The sequence below is a fragment of the Myxocyprinus asiaticus genome, chromosome 19 (assembly GCF_019703515.2).
Source record: "Myxocyprinus asiaticus isolate MX2 ecotype Aquarium Trade chromosome 19, UBuf_Myxa_2, whole genome shotgun sequence".
Taxonomy (NCBI): domain Eukaryota; kingdom Metazoa; phylum Chordata; class Actinopteri; order Cypriniformes; family Catostomidae; genus Myxocyprinus; species Myxocyprinus asiaticus.
In genome coordinates, this window is record NC_059362.1 from 20,977,536 (window position 1) to 20,996,784 (window position 19,249).

The 19,249-nt window shown below is 37.7% G+C and overlaps 1 protein-coding gene and 1 pseudogene across 1 annotated transcript; one reads left to right on the plus strand and one right to left on the minus strand.

The window, feature by feature from the left end:
- Nucleotides 1–3,237: 3,237 nt before the first annotated feature.
- On the minus strand, nucleotides 3,238–5,121 carry LOC127409943 (zona pellucida sperm-binding protein 4-like; annotated as a pseudogene).
- Nucleotides 5,122–11,868: 6,747 nt separating this feature from the next.
- LOC127409815 (protein RD3-like) lies at nucleotides 11,869–17,829 on the plus strand. Its single transcript, XM_051644653.1, has 4 exons — nucleotides 11,869–11,890; nucleotides 12,169–12,230; nucleotides 14,028–14,333; nucleotides 15,815–17,829. Exons 2-4 carry the CDS (start codon nucleotides 12,202–12,204, stop codon nucleotides 16,179–16,181), a joined length of 702 nt encoding a protein of 233 aa, XP_051500613.1. The 5' UTR covers nucleotides 11,869–11,890; nucleotides 12,169–12,201; the 3' UTR covers nucleotides 16,182–17,829.
- The last annotated feature ends 1,420 nt before the right edge of the window (nucleotides 17,830–19,249 follow it).

A 19,249-nucleotide genomic window follows, 5' to 3' on the forward strand; every position in this document is an offset into this window, starting at 1 on the left:
TGTGGGTGTATTATTGTATGGGTGCGTCTCAATCAGCTCCCTAGCTCCCTATGTCGTGAATCAGTACATCCTGAACACGAATTCGGGCACTGGCAAAGGTGTTCATTCACTGAACATTGGGACGCTTATGATTCAATTACCTGCGACACGATAAAGAGCTTGCGCATTCAAGCTCAGCTGTTATTAATCAGCACCATCACTATAAAAATTACACTATCGTTCATTTTCATTGAAGATATTAAAACGTACAGTGTTATTATGAAAGATTAATGACATTAAATAAAGAAATAAAAATATAAAGGAGTGTATTTCAAACCTACTTTTAACAACTCTAACATTTAAAAGATTGTTTCCCTTCCATTGTCATTATGGAGGAAAGACATTACAAACAACATCTCATTTAAAGAAAAGACATGAAGATATGACAACGTTTCCATTAAGGGAACATAGTGAGCAATGATGCTCCCTGGTTTTTACGGTGCACTGTGGGATTTTTTAGGGAGCGAACGTTTCAGGGCACTGGAACGATTTTTCAGTTGACACAGCCCTAAAATGTCTGACTCCCTGATCAGTGCCTCGACTACTGAACTAGGGAGCTGATTGAGATAGACCCTATGTAAGTGCCGCAAAGTGCAATTTGTCATTTTCCTGAGAAACAGGTCATTGTGCTAAGACTTTTCAACACCACATCTTATCTCAGCACAAAGTCCAAACTTTGCCAAGTTCCTGCATTTGCAGTTTGGAGATTACACCAGCAGGTGGTAATAAAAATAATGTCCAAACTCTAAAAATATGGTGGAACATCAATTTGTCAATGACAATCACTGTTGTAGCCGTAATCTTAGATTATGATGTTTACAGTTTAAAAGATTAACGTCTTTCAAACTTTGTCCAATTTGTCCAAACAATGTCTTTAAATATTCTCCAGACTAAGCCGCACAGAAATGATGATACAGAATATTGATTTTAACCTTTGTTTAAAAGTTACAGCATCACGAAGTTAACAAGGTCGATGTGAAATTGGATTTGAGGCGGTCCTATCAAAACAAAACATGGTATGCTTCATGAGGACCATGACCTGAGGGCACTTGCAGAGTTTTGTGACAGCGCCACCTATGGGTCAAGAATTGTGAAATATTGTCTGATATTCAAGGGGTTCATGTCTGTGGGTTCCTTAGGTCATAAAGATTTCAACTATATCAGTTTTTCTCATATTGGCCATACTGCCTCGCCACCATATTGAATTTTATTAAACAGTGTTTACAGTTTAAGAAAATGAACCTACTTATTTATAGTTGCCTCTGCATATTTAGCTGGGATAGGAGAAAGTATTTTAACACCAAAAAGTTGCGCACTTCAGCTCTTAGTACAATTTAGTGTGAATACTACACATTTACTCATGTTTTTGGCTAGATAATTGGACTTTAAATTGAGTACAATTTCACTCAGTTTACACATTTTCACTTAAGTATCTTTTCTGAGTATTTTTTACACCCCTGGTGGAGTGCACAATAGGGAGGTAAAATTTATACTCAACACACATTTGAAGCTCAAAACATACAGAGGAATTTTCATATCTTCACAGAGACACTGAGCTGGTTTACATGCACACCAATATACTGATTACTCTAAAATCAGCTTATTTATAAAAAAACATGACAAGGCAAGAAATTCACATTTTGAAAATAATCACATTATTCTCTACTTTTGACTTCAAACCTTGAAGCATGCGCACATTGGATGAGCCAGTAAGAACACCAGGTAAGGCGTTTACATGGCCCGCAAAATCAATGTAATGGGCAAAAATCTATGTGCCGGTCGGTTTATTCATAAGCCTTTTATGGCCTTTGCGCCGATATAGGAACACCGTTTATTCCGTTTACATGACCGCTCACGTTGCCAGCTTAAGCATAATTGGTGCAAGAACGTGCATGTTAACTCACTCAGATTACGGTTAAAGAAAATGTACCTATAAACGGCTTACTTATAGTTGCCTCTGCATATTAAGCTAGGATAGGAGAGCGTATTTATCACCAGATTTGTTACACACTTCAGCTCGAAGTGCAATTTAATGTGAATACTTCACTTTCACTCAAGTATGTTTTTGGCAAGATTACTGGACTTTAAATGGAGTACAATTTCACTCAGTATACACAATATCACTTAAGTATAATTTGAGTAATTTTTACATCCCTGGTGGAGTGCACAACAGGATTGTGAAATTTTCAAAACACATTTGAAATGTCAGCTAGTGATGCAATGTCATAGCACACTGTAGTGTGGGCAGAAGCACCCTTGGTGTGTGGAAGGTGATGCAATGGCTGATTTCCATGCATCTTGGCAAGGCATTTGTGGTTTTTCCCAGCCTTTAAAGCCCCTTTTTAAATAGAACATCTCCACTTGCTGCTTAAGCAGCCTGCTGCTGGACCAGCACCAGGGGCAAATCTAGGACTGAAATTTTAGGGGGAACTAAGCCCCCAATATCACTAAATCAAAGCGACATGCTTTGACCCAATTCCTTTTTTGTTCTCCATTTAAGAAATATGATAGAACATGAATCAATTTCGCAAGGCCTATAGTTTACAGAACTATCAAACACCACAAAAACATTACAACAATAATCACTTTAGTGGAGTAAAATTAACAGGTCTCTAACTTGTGACAGTTCACCAAAAATATTGGTTCACTGACCATTGTAACACACCTTTACGGCAGTAGATGGTGGCAAACAAACATCATTTTGAGTGAGCAAGTCATTAAACCACTGATAAAGTATGTAGCCGTTCAAGACTAAAACAAGTCTAATTATATTTGCATTACAATTTGCTTGTCTACAAATCGACGTGATGTCAGAGGGTTTAAGCATCACAAAAGGTATTCCCCACAGATGACATAGCATATCCTTTCATTTTGTAAACTGCTGTGAAAGACTAACAAGAAGCCTAAAAATAATGTTTTGATTAGATACAGAAACTGTGGTCACTTTACTCAATTCATCCAGGCCCTTTTCTCTCCTTGTTTGCTAAACAAGATGAACATTCCTCATCCACTCTGTCAGTCAACTGGTTTAGTGAAGGGACACATTCATTCAATATGTTGAATGAATGAGATGCTCTTTCACAGGCCACACTGGAATGCTGTTGGCTCATGCCTAAACAGCTCTCATTTCACAGTTGTACATAGACACCAGACTGTAAGGCTCATGTTGGTCTCATGAAGTTTATTATAAAAGCTATTTTAAGACATGACCAGAGTAACTTCTCCACTTGAAACAACTGTTTCCCCACCAAGAGTGGTCTTGACATGAACATCCCTTCCTGTAAGATAAATGAGAGTTGTGAGGGGTAGGGGTTAGAGTTCAGAATCCTGAAGCCATTGATTTAAGAGAAGCACTCACTTTGCCTGGTGCAGCTCTGTTCAGAGGAGCCTATGGAAGAGGGGTAGCACACTGCTGTACTACAGTGGATGAAAACCTGAGCAACAAGAGGAACAACCATAGCTTTCATTAGAATATGCAATATTCAGGATTAAAAGTACATTAGGAAGGTTAGGTAGGGGTCATACGGTTTCCAGCAGAGGAGCTAGTGACTGATCCACAAATGTGAACATCTTCACATTGAAGCATGTGTAGCGAGTTGGGAACTAAAGACCAGAGTAGTCATCCACAGGAACCAGTGTGGTCAGGTAACAGTCATCCAGGTAAGGGCATCTGAAAAGGCACAACGACAGTCAGGGCTAGCTCAAAACTGACCAACTAAACAAATCCTTGGTGTTATGCTCACCCATTAACTAGAAGGTCCCACTGAGGTAGGCTAAAGGGATCAGGGGTTGATGTCACTCAGCAATGTCCCAGCATTAGGACAATATTGGGATCAGTCCTCTCCAAAATGTGCACCTCAAAATACACAGGATCTCACAGGACTTTTGTGACTGGGTAATCTGAATCACTGTTGTAGGAAGTTTATGCTGAATCCTCTGCAGGATGACAACAAACCACAGCTGCACTTTTGAGGACGTAATCTAGATAATCAATACACTACCTTCAGCGCATCCTTTAGAGACACATTCGCCAGTTTAAGCTCCACTCTGAGGAGTCCAGGAGCAACTACAGGTGGAGGAATGGTGTTGACCTCCACAACCAGAGCTTGAACAGCAGTGGAAGAATACCTACATTGGAAAAGAAGTCTAGACAACAAACAGTGAGCTTGTAGTACATGTAAAATACTAGCATTTAAGCTAAAGTGTAGATCACCTACTCAAAATGACTGTCCCTGGTGATGGATTTAAGTGGTCCAATCCCCACTTCATAAGATGATGTCATTCTGTTCTCATACACCACATATCCATTGTCCTCCTGCAAACACCAACATGGTTGGCATCCACTACTTTCTAAGCAAAGCAAGTTTAAAAGTTACCAATACCCACCATCATGCTTGTGCCACAAGTTATGACAGGGAATTGGTAAATGGCAAAGGAAAGTGTGGATCCAATTGGAGCGCAAGGTGGGTCATTTCCACCCAACAGACGGACCGTATCTAGGCTTAGTTGAGGAAGCGCAACATCTCTAGCCACCACGACCACAAACTGGCCATCTCTAATACACAGGATAGTCACTGTAACAAGGTACAGAGCAAGTTACGTCAGATAAGCTGTTTAATATGAACAGCTTTACATTGCTTCAACATCCTTACCCGTTTCCCATAGTAGCACTGCTGTCCGTTAAAGCAGCAATTTATAGCTTCACACTCCACAGCACTGATACCAGGTTGTCCACACTGGATCTGCTCATAATCAGCTACAGTACACTTGTCAAGAGACTCTGCCTGCACCACAGGCTGCTTGGGCAGTGTAACGAGGCTGGCAAGGATGGAGGATCTAAGTGCAGCTTTTAATGGAAACAAGAGATGAACAAAGTAACTCAGAATAAAAATGAAAAGAAAAGAAGACAGGGGCCGTGGAAGACTTCGAGACAGGGGCCGTGGAAGACTTCGACAAGGAAGCCGAAGACGCAGGATTAGGCCCGGGGTTCCCGCCATAATCCACTGTATAAAGGGAACTGCAACGTTCCAGAGCCTTCTCCACATATTTGCCGAGCATCCAGTGAAGATCAGCCAGAGGCATCAGTTCCCTCAGTGCACTATTCAGACTGGCCCAGAAGAAAACCACCAGAGAGCGGTCTGGATAGTGCACTACATTTGCCAGCTCTAAAAACTCATGGATGTGATCCTCAACTGGACGGTCCCCTTGTAGAAGGAGCAGAATTCTGACGGCTGCTAGGTAAATTTTTAGGGCAGTCTTTCTGTAATGAGGCTGGCAAGGATGGAGGATCTAAGTGCAGCTTTTAATGGAAACAAAAGATGAACAAAGTAACTCAGAATAAAAATGAAAACAAAACACAGGGAACCAGGTACAGAACATGACAATACATGTGAAGACTGACCAAGGAAACAGGGAAAACAAGGGAACAATCAGGGGAAAACCAATCATAAAATGAAACTACAAAAGGACTACAAACTAACAGGAAACAGAAACATGGGAACAAAACAAGAATTTCAACATAAGTCAATGCAAAAAACAGGGAATTTGTGACAGGCGGAAATGCCTGATCACTTGGCTGGATCACAAGAGCTTGAGGATTCTGGTCTGGTATCCCCCTTTGAGGTTGCCGTTGCAGAGCCTGTTGAGGTATAAACCGCTGATCATTTGGCTGGACAACAAAAGCTTGAGGATTCCAAGCTGGAATCACCCCTTGTTGTTGAAGTTGTCGTTGCAGTGCCGGTTGAGGTAATAACCGCTGGTCATTTGGCTGGACAACAAAAGCTTGAGGATTCCAAGCTGGAATCACCCCTTGTCGTTGAGGTTGCCGTTGCGGTGCTGGCTGAGGTATAAACCGGTGGTCACTTGGCTGGACAACAAAAGCTTGAGGATTCGGGCCTGGTATCCCCCCTTGAGGTTGCCATTGTGGAGCCTGTTGAGGTATAAACTGCTGGTCACTTGGCTGGATCACAAGAGCTTGAGGATTCCGAGCTGGAATCACCCCTTGTTTTTGAGGTTGCTGTTGCAGAGCCAGTTGAGGTATAAACCACTGATCACTTGGCTGTTTCACAAGAGCTTGAAGATTTTAGTCTGGAATACCCCTTGTTGTGGACTTTGCGGGAAGCGCCTGGAGCAGGCTCTGCTGTGGAACAGCATGACAGAATGCACAAAACCACCCACAAAGTGCCAGAAAATAAAATATACCCATGCTTTCTGTCATTGCTCCACAAATGATCACACTATTCAAGTGGATCCCTTTGTGCTTTTTATGCTCTATAAATTGTAGCTTTTTAACTACAGCCCCTGCCTGTTCATTAATAATCATGGTACACCAGACTTGCACAAGTAGGAGCTTACAAGGTGATTTGTACTGGTTTCTCAAGAGTTAACTGTCTTTTATTGGTGAATTTTGAAAATTTCTTGGATTTGTCATAATGGATATACACAATGAGAAAAAAACATGCAATCTCTGAGCCTACAGTAATTCAATGAAAACAATGTATCTTAGCTTATAAGAACATTCTCCACATACAAGGTTACAAATTTATTTCCTTTTTTACGTGTTTCCAAAAAATGCACTTAACATGAATGCCCAAGCACTGCAAAATAATATCTTACTAACTTCCTTCAAAACATTATTTAAAATGTTTCAAGGGGTTGCTCTGCCATCGCAATTTGTGACTGTCTTTTTCCTTTAAATGTATGCAATCTACTGTGAAAAATCACGATTTAATTTTAACTAGAAAAAAAGTTTTTTATTTAAAGCTGAAGAGTGTTATTTCTGCGTCACTAGCACCACCAAACAGAATTGTCATTTTTTTTTTTTTTTTTCAAAACAGCTTTTTCTGCTGTTGATCAAACAAACAGATAACTCAAGCCATTGGTTGAGTCAATGTTATTGTCTCTATTGAGATGGGTCACTCCAATCAAAAAGAGGAAATTTCCTTGTGCCACAGAGACAAAGGGCTCTATTTTCGTAAGCACGCAAAGCTCAGCACTTCACGCTACGACCGCGCACTACATCCATTTTTTGTGAGACCGCTAATTCTAAGCACAATTTACATGTCAGCGCAAAGCGGAGGTGGGTGTGGGTGGGAGAGTTTGTGCTAACTGTGGGTGTATTGTATGGTAATGAAGACGTGCCAAGCGCAATTTACTATTTTCCTGAGAAATAGGTTATCCCGCTAAGACATTTGCGATATGAGATTCCACCAGCAGGTAGTAATGAAGTTCATGTCCAGACTCTGAAAAGAGGGTAGAACATAAAATTATGTCCCTGAGAATAGCCATTTTATGAAACCAAAAATTTAGATTTTTGTTAAACTATCTATAGGTCATGGTTTATTTTTCAGATATTATTAGGGGCCAAGTACCGAAGGTGCTATGGCACCTATTGTATCCATTAGTATTATTATTATTCTTCCTCCCCAATGGGAGTCAATGGCAGCCCATAGAACCATACAAACAATATCTTGAAATATTCTCCAGACCAAGCCGCACAGAAATTATGATGCAGAATTTTTATTTTCACCTATGTTTAAAAGTTACTGTGAAAAACTGCTTTATGCCCATTACTTTTCAATTGTATTTCCAAAATTTATGGGGTTCATTTCTGTGGATCCCTTAAGTCATGTGGATTTCAACTATATCCTTTTTTTTTCATATCGGCCATGCTGCCTTTCCACCATATTGAATTTCATTAAAAAGTGATATAGATTTTAAATGCATTTTCGGATTTGAAAGAAAATAGGTATGCATCATCAACATCATTTCCTGAGGATACCTGAGCAGTTTAAAGACAGCACAATGGAAGTTTAAGGCAGCAGAAATGAAGCATAACTTTTTAACTGTATCTCCTTTAATTATGAGCTGTTTTGAAATCAAATAAATTAATTTGTCTTTTGAACCCTTTGTTGAATTGAAATCAAAATTTGTATGGTTTAGCCACATATTTTTCTGTGGGTACCTCAGTAGTTTGGAGACAGCGTCACCTTTAGTTCAAAAGAAAATCATCTGTTTAGCATGGTTAACTATCGATTCAGTTCACTCGACATTGCAGTGAAACACTTTGGGTAATTCATTTTACACGATCTAGTTGAAGCCCTTGTATCATAACGGCAACTTATGATTGGCAGTGGTGTTTGAGCCCCGGCCTTTTAGGCGCATATTTGCCCTATATAAGAGGGCACTCAATCACTATTTCTTCAGAATTTTCATCCTTCAAGACCGACATCGTCTCGCCTTGACTACAACAATCATCTCATCTTGATCAGCCCTCCCTTCACCGTCGACAGATACCTTCCAGCAACGGGATTTCCCTGAAGATGCATCAGGACATTCTTCTTCTGACTCTCAGTGCCTGCAGCAAAAGATTCACCTGGCCCCTCTAGTGTTCCGGCGAAGAGTTTCTCTGCCTCGCCACCGGCATTGGCTTCTTCACTTCAGCAAGACATCTACCCACTTCCTGCAGCATCCAGGCAGGAGCTGTATCCTTTGATAGATATATATATATATATATATATATATATATATATATATATATATGTAATTATACACTCTATAAAAGAGCTGCTTGTGTGTACGCATCTTTATAAAGATGTCATTTCACAGGCAGGCTACTTGTTATAGAATTAGCACTTCCAATAGAATTAAACCTCCCTTCCTACTTCTGGTTATGAAGGGGTTAAATTATCCTGTGAGTATTATATACTCATATAGATCCTCAGATTAAGATAAACTTCCCATCTGGTTTTCACCATGTGGGGTTATTCATTTTCATACACATTTTAAGACATATTATAATAAGTCACCGCCCAATGGGCCCGTGACCTCATATACATATTCTTCTAAGTGTTTATACCCTGGTGAATCTTATGAAGGGTATGCCGCTACATAGTGCGGCGTGATGGGACTCCATTCGCCAAAGCATTTACTGCAATGTCGAGTGAACTGAATCAATAGGGAACATCTCCGGTTACACATGTAACATCAGTTCCCTGAGATGAAGGGAACGAGACATTGCAAAACTTGGCCGCACTACTATTTCAGAGTTTTGAGGTACGAGTGATTCGTTCTTGTTCTTCAGTCAGAAAATTCTGAAGAAATGGTGATTGAGCGCCCACTTATATAGGGCAAATATGCGCCTAAAATGGTGGGATTCAAACACCACTGACAATCACAAGATTGGCATATGATACAAGGGCTTCAACTAGGTAGTGGAAAAGGAATTCCACAAAGCATTTCACTGCAATGTCTTGTTCCCTTCATCTCAGGGAACCGAGGTTACATGTGTAACCGGAGACATTATCATGCTACATGCTATGATAGCTTAGCATTATAATCGGTTAGCATGCTAACTGTAGGGTATTCTAACTCTTAAGGCTATTTGATCACAATGCTGTCCATAGGAAACATTAGCTTAGCATTATTATTGGTTAGCATGCTAATAGGCTAATAGCTGTGTCAACAGAGTGGATCAGGGATAAAGCATTGGCTTATGGTTCAAATATTTGTGAGTTCAAATCTAGCAAAAGAAGGTTTTAAAATGTGTACTTCTGTTGACCTCTGAGTAATGGCATAGATTTGGTCTGAACATTGAAGGGGACCAAATGTGGGGGTGGTTTGGGGGTTCATGTTTCTTTACAACACATTACACAGTGCATAATAACAGTTTAAATTAATGCAGAGATAAATAAATAAAAGTATATTCATTGCACACTCTTACATATTTATACACTCTTTCATATCAAACATTTAAAAAAAGCATTAGGGTCAATGTTTCAGAAATCAGTAACCCTTTCAGAAAATTACAATTCTTACCTGCTCATCTAAAATGCCTGTCTGCTTTCCTCACCATGAAAAACAACTGATCATTTCTATGGATGCCTTTAACATCCTCATTGACTCCACATATGACTCATGTGATATATTTTATGTTTTCTAAATTCATACGAAAGTTTTGTGTGAATCACCCCATTCACAGACTTTTGGTGGATGTGTGTCATCTCCCCCATCTCCCCCAATTCTTCACCAGTGCCTTTGAGTCTTCATGTTGTGCATACTACTGTGTAGGCTGTGCTAAACTGCATAATTCCTGCTAGAATTCAAAACCACATAGTTCAACGATGAGATTTTCTCAGCGATTTTTCTGTACTGTCAGCTTGAAATGTGTCTTTGACGAGCTCAGTCAACTGAGTGGCCTTGTAGTTAATGAACTGGGATATGGTTAAAAGGTTGTAAGTTGAAGTCCAGCTGAGAACACTAAGAACAGTTATTTTCAAAAAAATCTTGAGATTTTTGTATTGTGCTCAATACAAAAATTGTATTGTTTTCCACCTGTTGTCGTAGATTGATTTTTAAGGGGCCGGTAAAAGATTTTCAAAATGTAAAATAGACCGGTAGAAGTGAAGTGCATGCCGATACAACCACTGTTAATACTAGCCATGATTTGTGTGTGTCAGTAGATGCAAGTGATTAATACAATTTACATTCTCTATAATTTAACGGCGCATAAATTCAAATCCTGACGAGAACCACATTTTTCATGCATATAAAAGGGGGGTGTCACTGTCATAGAAATATGCCTGATATTCAACAGGCAGTAAATGCACAAAAGAACGTAAGTCCATATTTCTGTTATTCTAATTATTTGCAAATGGTCTGTTTATGCAACTTCTTATGAATGTGCTGTCTTTGTTTATATCGGTGGTTATTTACAGAGAATGGACTATAAAGTAGGACGCAGTCGGTGCCAGAGAAGAACGTCAGAATTAAAATGCACTTGACCCAGCCCATTAGCGCTTTGCATGCGCAGTTTCGATATACCCACTTGTGTCTAGACTTAGCGCATTCTTGCATGAAAATACCAAAACTTCATGGTCATGCCCAGTGGCTTTGCTCGTAAGACTTAAAGCATAACGCTTAGTGCAAGCGCTCTTAAGGGCCCAGTATGTTCAAACTAAATTTACTCAATGAAATGCAAGTTAATTTATTTGATTAGTGGCCTCTTAGTTAGATTCACATGGTGCTGCATATATTAGGCCAACTGTTGCAATAAAAAAACATATGTAACAGTCATGTACTACTACTAAGGTGCATCAATCATTTTTGAGTAAAAGTGATTTTAAGACAGAAGAGAGCCTTGTGCTATATCTCTGAGATGGGAAACTGTCAGTTCGTTTTGCCATTCTCTTTTGTGAATAGAACAAGTTTTTTTTTTTTTTTTTTTGTCTGATTATGCCATGATTTAACATGACAGTATTGTTATCCTCCACTGAAGAATACAGGTTTATTCATCTGCACGTCACACTCTCAAGCAGACTAGACTCATTGCTTTCTCTCAAGACTCATTGCTTTCCCTTATATACAGACATAATTCCCCTTGGCAGTGGGGTACATTACATGCTAACAAAGGCTGCATTTTCATTTGATAATTTTTCTCATACTGTCAAATTCAATGAACTATTTTACTGTAATTAACAGGAACCCCAGGCTAATGTACCCCAGGAATGCTGTGAGTCAAAAATATGTTGAAGAGGTCAGAGTGTGACAGTGTTAGTCCTATTTGAAAGATGGCTTGACCATCGAAGACGATGCTGACAAAGAAAAGGATGCGTTTAAAACAGCATGAGATTTTTAGTTGAATTAAATATTAATTTATTAATATATGTGAGTATGTGTGCTATTTTTGTTGTATGAGCTGAAATTGTAATATGTAAAAGCATGCGTGTGTGTTCATGCTGCGTGTTTGAGTGTAAAGCGAGTCAGAGTGGGCTGGCTTATCAGAGCATAAAGACAGATGACAGTTTGCTGTGGGCAGGGGAGAGAGTCGCATTCTTCTTCTCAACTTTGCCCGGTGCTGTCATCTATACACTGCCATTCCTGCATGTCACTGGCACACGCTCAGTTCTTTCTGTCTTTCTTTGCCTAACCCCCTGTTTCTGCCTGTCTTTCATTTCTCTTTTTCACTCTTCTTATTCAAACACTTTATTAGCTTCTCTTGTACTCTTCTACTGCAATAGCAACATTTCTTTGGGTTGCTTTTTCCTTCTGTTATCTATACATCTATACTTTTTGTCTGTGTTCTCCCATTCTGTATCTCCCTGGCTTAATTTTCTCATTTCATTTGCATAGCCTGATGCAACTGACGTTTTCCAAGGGCATCAGATGGAGTCAAGGCATCATGGACCTGGAAGGTAAAATATCCATTTTATACTAATTTCCATCCTCTTTTTGTCATTATTGCCAAAACTCTTTTTCCTGTCCTCTGTGGTGAATACTTTGGTGGTTATGTTGCTCTCCTGCAAATTCTGCCTCATCCATCATCTCAGTGCATGTTCCCTCCTGTTTCTATTTTCAACTGCAACAGTTTTTCCCAGATTTTCCCCTGTTTCTACCTGTCCATTCAGTGCATATATCCCTCTCTTCATTGTCTTTCTCAGTTATAACTTTTATTTAGTTATCAGTTATTACTCAGTATTGACTTTTCAGAGCTTATTTAGGTTGTTTAGACATTTGGCTGCAAACGTCATGTGCCCTGTACTACGCACTATTAGAACTATGAAAAATTGATGTAAAGTGCATTTTATGCTTATCCGTCAATTTGTATAGTTTGTTTTTAGCTTGTAATTCAATCTTTTTTTAACCCTTTAATGCATTCCTTGGGTCTTAGTGACCCAGGACCTCATTCCGCAAAATTGCGACAACAACAACAACAACAACAAAAAATAACTGCTTGATTAACAAAGGTGTATAGGGTCATTAAGGACCTTAGATAGTGTAATTTTGTGCTTCAATAAATTATGTTTTAATTATTATTTCATGTCTATATAAGTTCACTGTCACAGGATATATATTTATTTGTTTATTATAAGACAAATGAGTATTATATTCATACAAATGACTACTATATCACATTGATTTTCTGTGTGACAAAGTTAAATTATCAGTATTCCATATACGTTCACACATACATATTATAAATGCTATTTCTTACTCAAGGTGGCACTGATGTGTCAGTGATTGACTTGATTTACATTTGACATTGCTATTTGATGAAGAAGCAATGTGGAATAAACTATAGCAAGTGTAACACATGAACAGTATGATTTGGCTATCGTCATTTGGGTGTACTTCTGAAATTATGTAATTTGTGCATCTATTTAGACTCAAAAATATAAATATATATCTGTGTAGGTTATAGATTATGTGTTATGTGTAGCTCAATATGTGTTTGACAGCCAGCTGAGTCTCATGAAATTTAAGTGTGGAAGCAATGTATCCTGCTCTATATTTGCTGCATCATTTCTTTGATATATGAAAATTAATATATATATATATATATATATATATATATATATATATATATATATATATATATATATATATATATGTATATATATATCAAAATATATCAGAATATTTTCTATTAATTGTTTTGAAAATGTTATGAAAATTTGACACTATCTGGGCATTAGTGATAGATATACGTGCTGGGTCTCTAAAGATCCAAATACATAATAATGTTTGGCAAAACACCCATAAGTTTAAGGGATGAATAAAAGTACTCTCTAAGCCTTTCTCAATATGATTCAGTTTTGTAACTGAATACAATGAGTAGTTATGTGAAAAGCGAAGTTATGAGAATAAGTTATATTCTGCCAGACTTTTACAAGATAAAACACACACACACACACAAAAAAAACATGATTGTCCTGTAGATTCAGTTAGCATTAGCTGAATAGAGAGAAGTTGTATGCTGCTGAATCAACTAAGCTGCCAGTTCAGAATGTACACAGCAAAGCTTGATGTGATACACTGTGAAGGACTGTCTACTGAAGACTAAACTCTTTATCAACAGTCAGATTTCATTATCAGAGGATGACCATAAAAAGAAGATAAAGGCTTTAAATGTAACAAAAGACCTAACGTTTTATCCACTGGTTCCACCAGCACACTTTAACTCACACTTTCTTATTGTTCCTCCACTGCAGCCCAGCAATTCCATTCTTCGGTTTGTCCAAATGGCCCAACACAGAAAGTGTCCCAGCTCAAGGATGTATGGCACCTGCAGGCCCAGGTCGAATGTTGCTGCAAGAACTGTTTTGGCAGCTAGAGCAAAGAGCGGTTCAGGTTCAAGAGGAGGAGTTCCAGTACTGCATCTCCCGTGGTATTCTGCCACACCGTCGCCCCCCAGCATACCCAAGCCTGCTGGCCCTCATACCTGCCTCGGAGCGTCATCAGCTAGAACGCCTCTGTGGGCGCATCCCACCCTCACACACTGCCATTGTACTTACTAGGTAAGAGAATATGTGCATGTATATAAAAAGTGCAAATAATAAAATGCAACTAACCATATAATCATGCATAGTTAGGAAAGCAATGTACGTATATAATTGAAAAAAAAAATTGAAACAGGAGGATACAACAATACATCCCATATCTTTTATTGTTTATGTCAAAGGTTAAACTCTACAGTATTTTAGCGCAAATTCATCTGCTATTTGGTAGAAACAAGTCAAATTAGGCTGATGCCAACAAGGATAGGTTGAGTGGCATGCCCTCATGCTCAAAAAACAATGAACAACAAAACTACACAAAGTAAAATTGGGACCCAGACTAAATTAAATACAGGTTCACTTGCAGTGAGGATGAACAGGATTTGGGCCAACCACAATGTGTTTTGTGTCACAGAGATTAATATTATTTTAATATATATATATATATATATATATATATATATATATATATAAAGTTTGATTTTAGGTAATTTTCAGGGGTTTCTTTGGACAGTAAACAATATTGGTAATGTTTTGGGTTACCACTTGATGTCCAATGTCAAATTTGATTCCTGAAGCAAAACCAGTTGATAACTACTGGAATATAGAATTCTAAATGGATATAAAATTCTTCTGTCAAAGCATTTAAAGGAATAATTCACCCAAAAATGAAAATTCTCTCATCATTTACTGACCCTAATGCCATCCCAGATGTGAATGACTTTCTTTCTTTTGCAGAACACAGAACGTTTTTTAAAACCGCTCTGTAAGTCTGTGCAATGCAAGTGAATGGTGACCAGACCTTTGAAGCTGCAAAAATCACATAAAAGCAGCATGAAATAAGTCCATATGACTCCAGTGGTTTATTATGTCTACTGATGTGATGCAATCACTTTGGATGAGAAACATATCAATATTTTTTTTTTTTTTACTATAAATCTCCACTTTCACTTTCAGAATGTAAAAGTGAAAGTGGAGATTTATAGTAAAACAAAAGGACTTAAATATTGATCTGTTTCTCACCCACACCTATCATATCACTCCAGAAGATATGGATTAAACCACTGGAATCATATGTATTTATTTTATGCTGACTTTATGTGATTTTTTTAAGCTTGAAATGTCACCATTCACTTGCACTGCACAGACTTACAGAGCAATTTTAAAAAACATTGTTTGTGTTCTGCAGAAGAAAGAAAGTCATATTTGTGGGTGAACTATCCCTTAACCTTTTTAACCAAACAAATGTGATTAATTATTTTACCTCATCTTTGAGTCATAATCCTTTTTCACAGTGTACAGAGAATTTAAATAACAAAGCTATCAAAGTAACTAACAAAGTGGGTTGGAATTCTAATTTGGTTGGAATTTCTTTCCTGATCTTGTTAGTAATGGTATTGTTCATCATGCAAATGCATAATGATATAATACAGAATTAATTTACAGTATAGACATCTTCTATTTGAGAAATGCAACTAAACATTTTATTGCGCTCCATGAAGGTTTCATGATCTTTTGGCCCACAATGACATCTCTCCCTGGGAGATGGTGGGTGTCTTCAAGCATGTTCTTAAGGACTTCCTGAGGAGACAGGAAGACAAAGTGCAGAGGCGTCCACTCCCTTCAGCTCCACCAGCAATTTCTTCTGCTCCCATAGCACCTATAGAGAGTGGTAATAGAAATCATTGGGCTGAAAATGCCTCTCAGTCTTCACCAGAGGAGTCGAGAAAGCAAAGAGAGGAGATCCCTACTATTTCTAGTTACGTGGATAAACACTTGCGTGCTGCCTGCCCTTACTCTATCCACCGAGATTGGAGCCTGCCCTATTTCCACCCTTTTACTTTTGAGGCCTACAGCACCACTTTGTGAGAGCCACCTAATTGTGGAAATGAACATGTGATCCCTTTTTGTTTGTCCCTCCTCTTTGCAAGTTCCCTTGTTCTCTGACACAGATCTACTGTGCGCTTACAACATTGAGAATATCTAATTACCCTCTCCAGTTTAAGTGAAAACTGACTAAAAAGTGGAACAGGGTGCAAAGTTAAACCTTGGAATAAGAGCCATAATCTTTTGTAATTGATCAAAAAGATGATCAAACTTCAGATTTTAATGACATAAGGGAGGCAATTTTTCCTCTTTGGAAACGGACCAATAATTTGTGTTCATTTTTTTCCTATTGAAATAATATTTTTACTTAGTTGTAGCTTTCCAGGATATACAGCTAATGAGCAAATTGGAGGTAGCACAAACACACATGAGCACATTCACCCAGAGCAGTCAACCCAGTTATCCAGCCTAAACTGTCTTTTTTCGAAAGTTATATTTCTGGATCACAGAGCAGAGATTAGCCTGAGGGCCAAGGATTGCACCACTGCCTTTGCACATCAGTGAGTCCTGCTCCCTGCATTTACCCATGATTTGCCTAGCATGTTTCATACATCTCCAAACTTTTTAGATCAGAGGTACAAACTCATATTGTCTGCCTGTTTGTGTACAAATAATGAGATAACTATTATTTTTCTTTTTTATTTAGCATGGGCTAAAGTGGCAAACAAACAAACTTCAGAATTAAAGCACAAGTTTGGTAATTGTCCATAATGAGAGGGATGATCATAAAGCTTCCATTTTAAAGCAGATTCAAAAAAGTGTAAAAACAAATAGGAGACTTTTTACTGTTGTACTTCTCTTGTAGAGTGGAGTGTGTGATCATTAAATACAATAGTCTACACCAGCAATCCAAATATTGTCTTTAATTAAATTATTTTCTGCTTTAGATTTTGTTATTGTCTTTATTACTTGAAAAAAAAAGTTTGTTGTAATTGTGTAAGTGTAAGATGATCAATTTTATTTATTTGCTTCTGTGAACCCTGTAAGTTTTTTATTTTAATTTATTTATTTATTTATTTATTTTTTTATTGCTCTTTTCATATGTTCATTGTTCATCTCATACCCAGAATTTCTGAAAAGCATGTTGAGGACTGTGTTGTCCACAAAAAAAGAAAAAAAAGAAAAAAAGAAAAAAAAAGAAATCTTTATCCTATAGACATGTAATTTTTTGTTTTGTTAAGGATCATGTCTCCAATGATGCAGGTTTCATTATAATTTTTATTCTATGTCTCTGTTATTTACTAATTTTTAATAGCAAGTCTCTTTTTGTAGTGTTTGAGGAGATAAAAAATGTGTATAGGCTGAGATGTAATGTCGAAATCAGTTGTAATATGTTCTTCGTTTTACATTTTCAATTAATGAATGCAAAGTGGTGCCCACATGTACCTTCACATGTATCTCTTTTTACAGTGTAATTTGGTATAATGATATCTAATTGATAGAAATGTACCGCTTTCCTTTTTTGTTTAGTCCATTAGTCAGTTTTTGTTCTATTATTTATTTATTTATTGTTTTCTTTCTGTCACTATGTGTAATGTAATGTATGTGACACCTGTTTTACAGTTGTATGTGTTATGTGTGTTATTCGTTGATAATAAAGCATAAATTAATAATAATAAAACATTTGTGATTAAGGTGTTGAGCCTTTTTGGCATAGATTACATTCACCTGACTCTCAGTTCACTCATAGATGTAAGTAAACATAATAATAAGCCATTTTCCCAAAGTAAAAGGTACATAGACACATACAATTTAGATGTAGCTTAACTACAGTGAGATGTTGTGAATGTACTGTATATAAAGACAAAAAAAATGATAAAAAAAATAATAATCATAATAATATTAATAAATACTAAAATGCCAAATAGGTTGCTCTGTGTGTTTTGATTTACAATAGATGTATAGGGCCCTATAGAGTCTGTAATCCTGCACTGATCTGACTTGAAATGAAAGATGACCTTTATCATAAATCATATCAGACCAAGTGAACCAGTCGGACTTTTATTTTGGTACTGGGGCTTTTAACTACAAAACGGATCCCTGAAGCGAACTTCCGCTGTGTCTCCTCGACCAAGCTAGTGTCGAGCAGTGACCTTCTCCGGGTGCGCTTATATTCTAGAGGTGAGCTACATTTGTCTGCAAAGCCAGATAATTTCAATTGTGACATTTTGAATAATAATTGACCAATTTAAGGAGATGCGATATCATTTGAACCAATATTTGTTTACCTAATTGGACCTATTATGACAAGGCCTCGCTGAGCGCCTTAAAATGAATCAAAATCGGCTATCAATGTACGCTGCAAGCTTGACATCTGAATAGCACACGTGGATCGAGGCAAATCTTTTCACTGTCTAAACGGGGCTAAAGTGTTGTTCCTTTATTAGACTGTGAGAAGAGCAGCTGTTCTATTCGCGATTCAAATTGAATTGTGCTTGAACTCATTAAACTCTTACAGCAAATGAAATAGAGAATTCAATATGATAGTGTACTACCATAAAGACTCAGTCTATAATATTTCCTAATATCTAAGTATAATACTTTAGCTTTGAGAGATATGGAATTGATTGGCCCATCAATGTTTGATTAATGTCCTTGAAAGTAATGCAGGTTTCGTGTTATTAAATATAGACTATAGTTCACTTTTTATAACATAGAATCGTCTTCTTCTTCAAAGCAAGCTTCTTATTTGCACAGTTGTGTCATGAACATAATTGTGAGACCTTAAAGTGGAAAAAGTACATGCATCTTTATGTTCTGATCACTAGATGGCAGGTGGTGCATTCGCTGGCTGGTGGACCAAGGTGGCCCCTTACTACACCAAGGCATACCAAGAGATGTGGGTTGGTGTAGGAATCATGTCTTTCATGTACTACAAACTCTCATATGGAGGTGAGAGGTCAAGTTTGTTGAAGAGCTCTTTAATAGTCAACGTACAGTAAAAATGGCATGAACCATTGTTCTTTTTCCCACACTTATAATTTGTTACTGCATATTCTGAAACTGCAACTTTTGTTGGTGTGAGGCAACTAATTTTACTAAATAACAAG

Excerpts from the sequence above, each read along its gene's own strand:
- LOC127409815 (XM_051644653.1), top strand. The coding sequence starts at position 12,202 with ATGGAGTCAAGGCATCATGGACCTGGAAG. Across the intron at positions 12,231-14,027 it reads AGGCATCATGGACCTGGAAG|CCCAGCAATTCCATTCTTCG; the intron begins GTAAAATATCCA and ends CCTCCACTGCAG. Across the intron at positions 14,334-15,814 it reads ACTGCCATTGTACTTACTAG|GTTTCATGATCTTTTGGCCC; the intron begins GTAAGAGAATAT and ends CGCTCCATGAAG.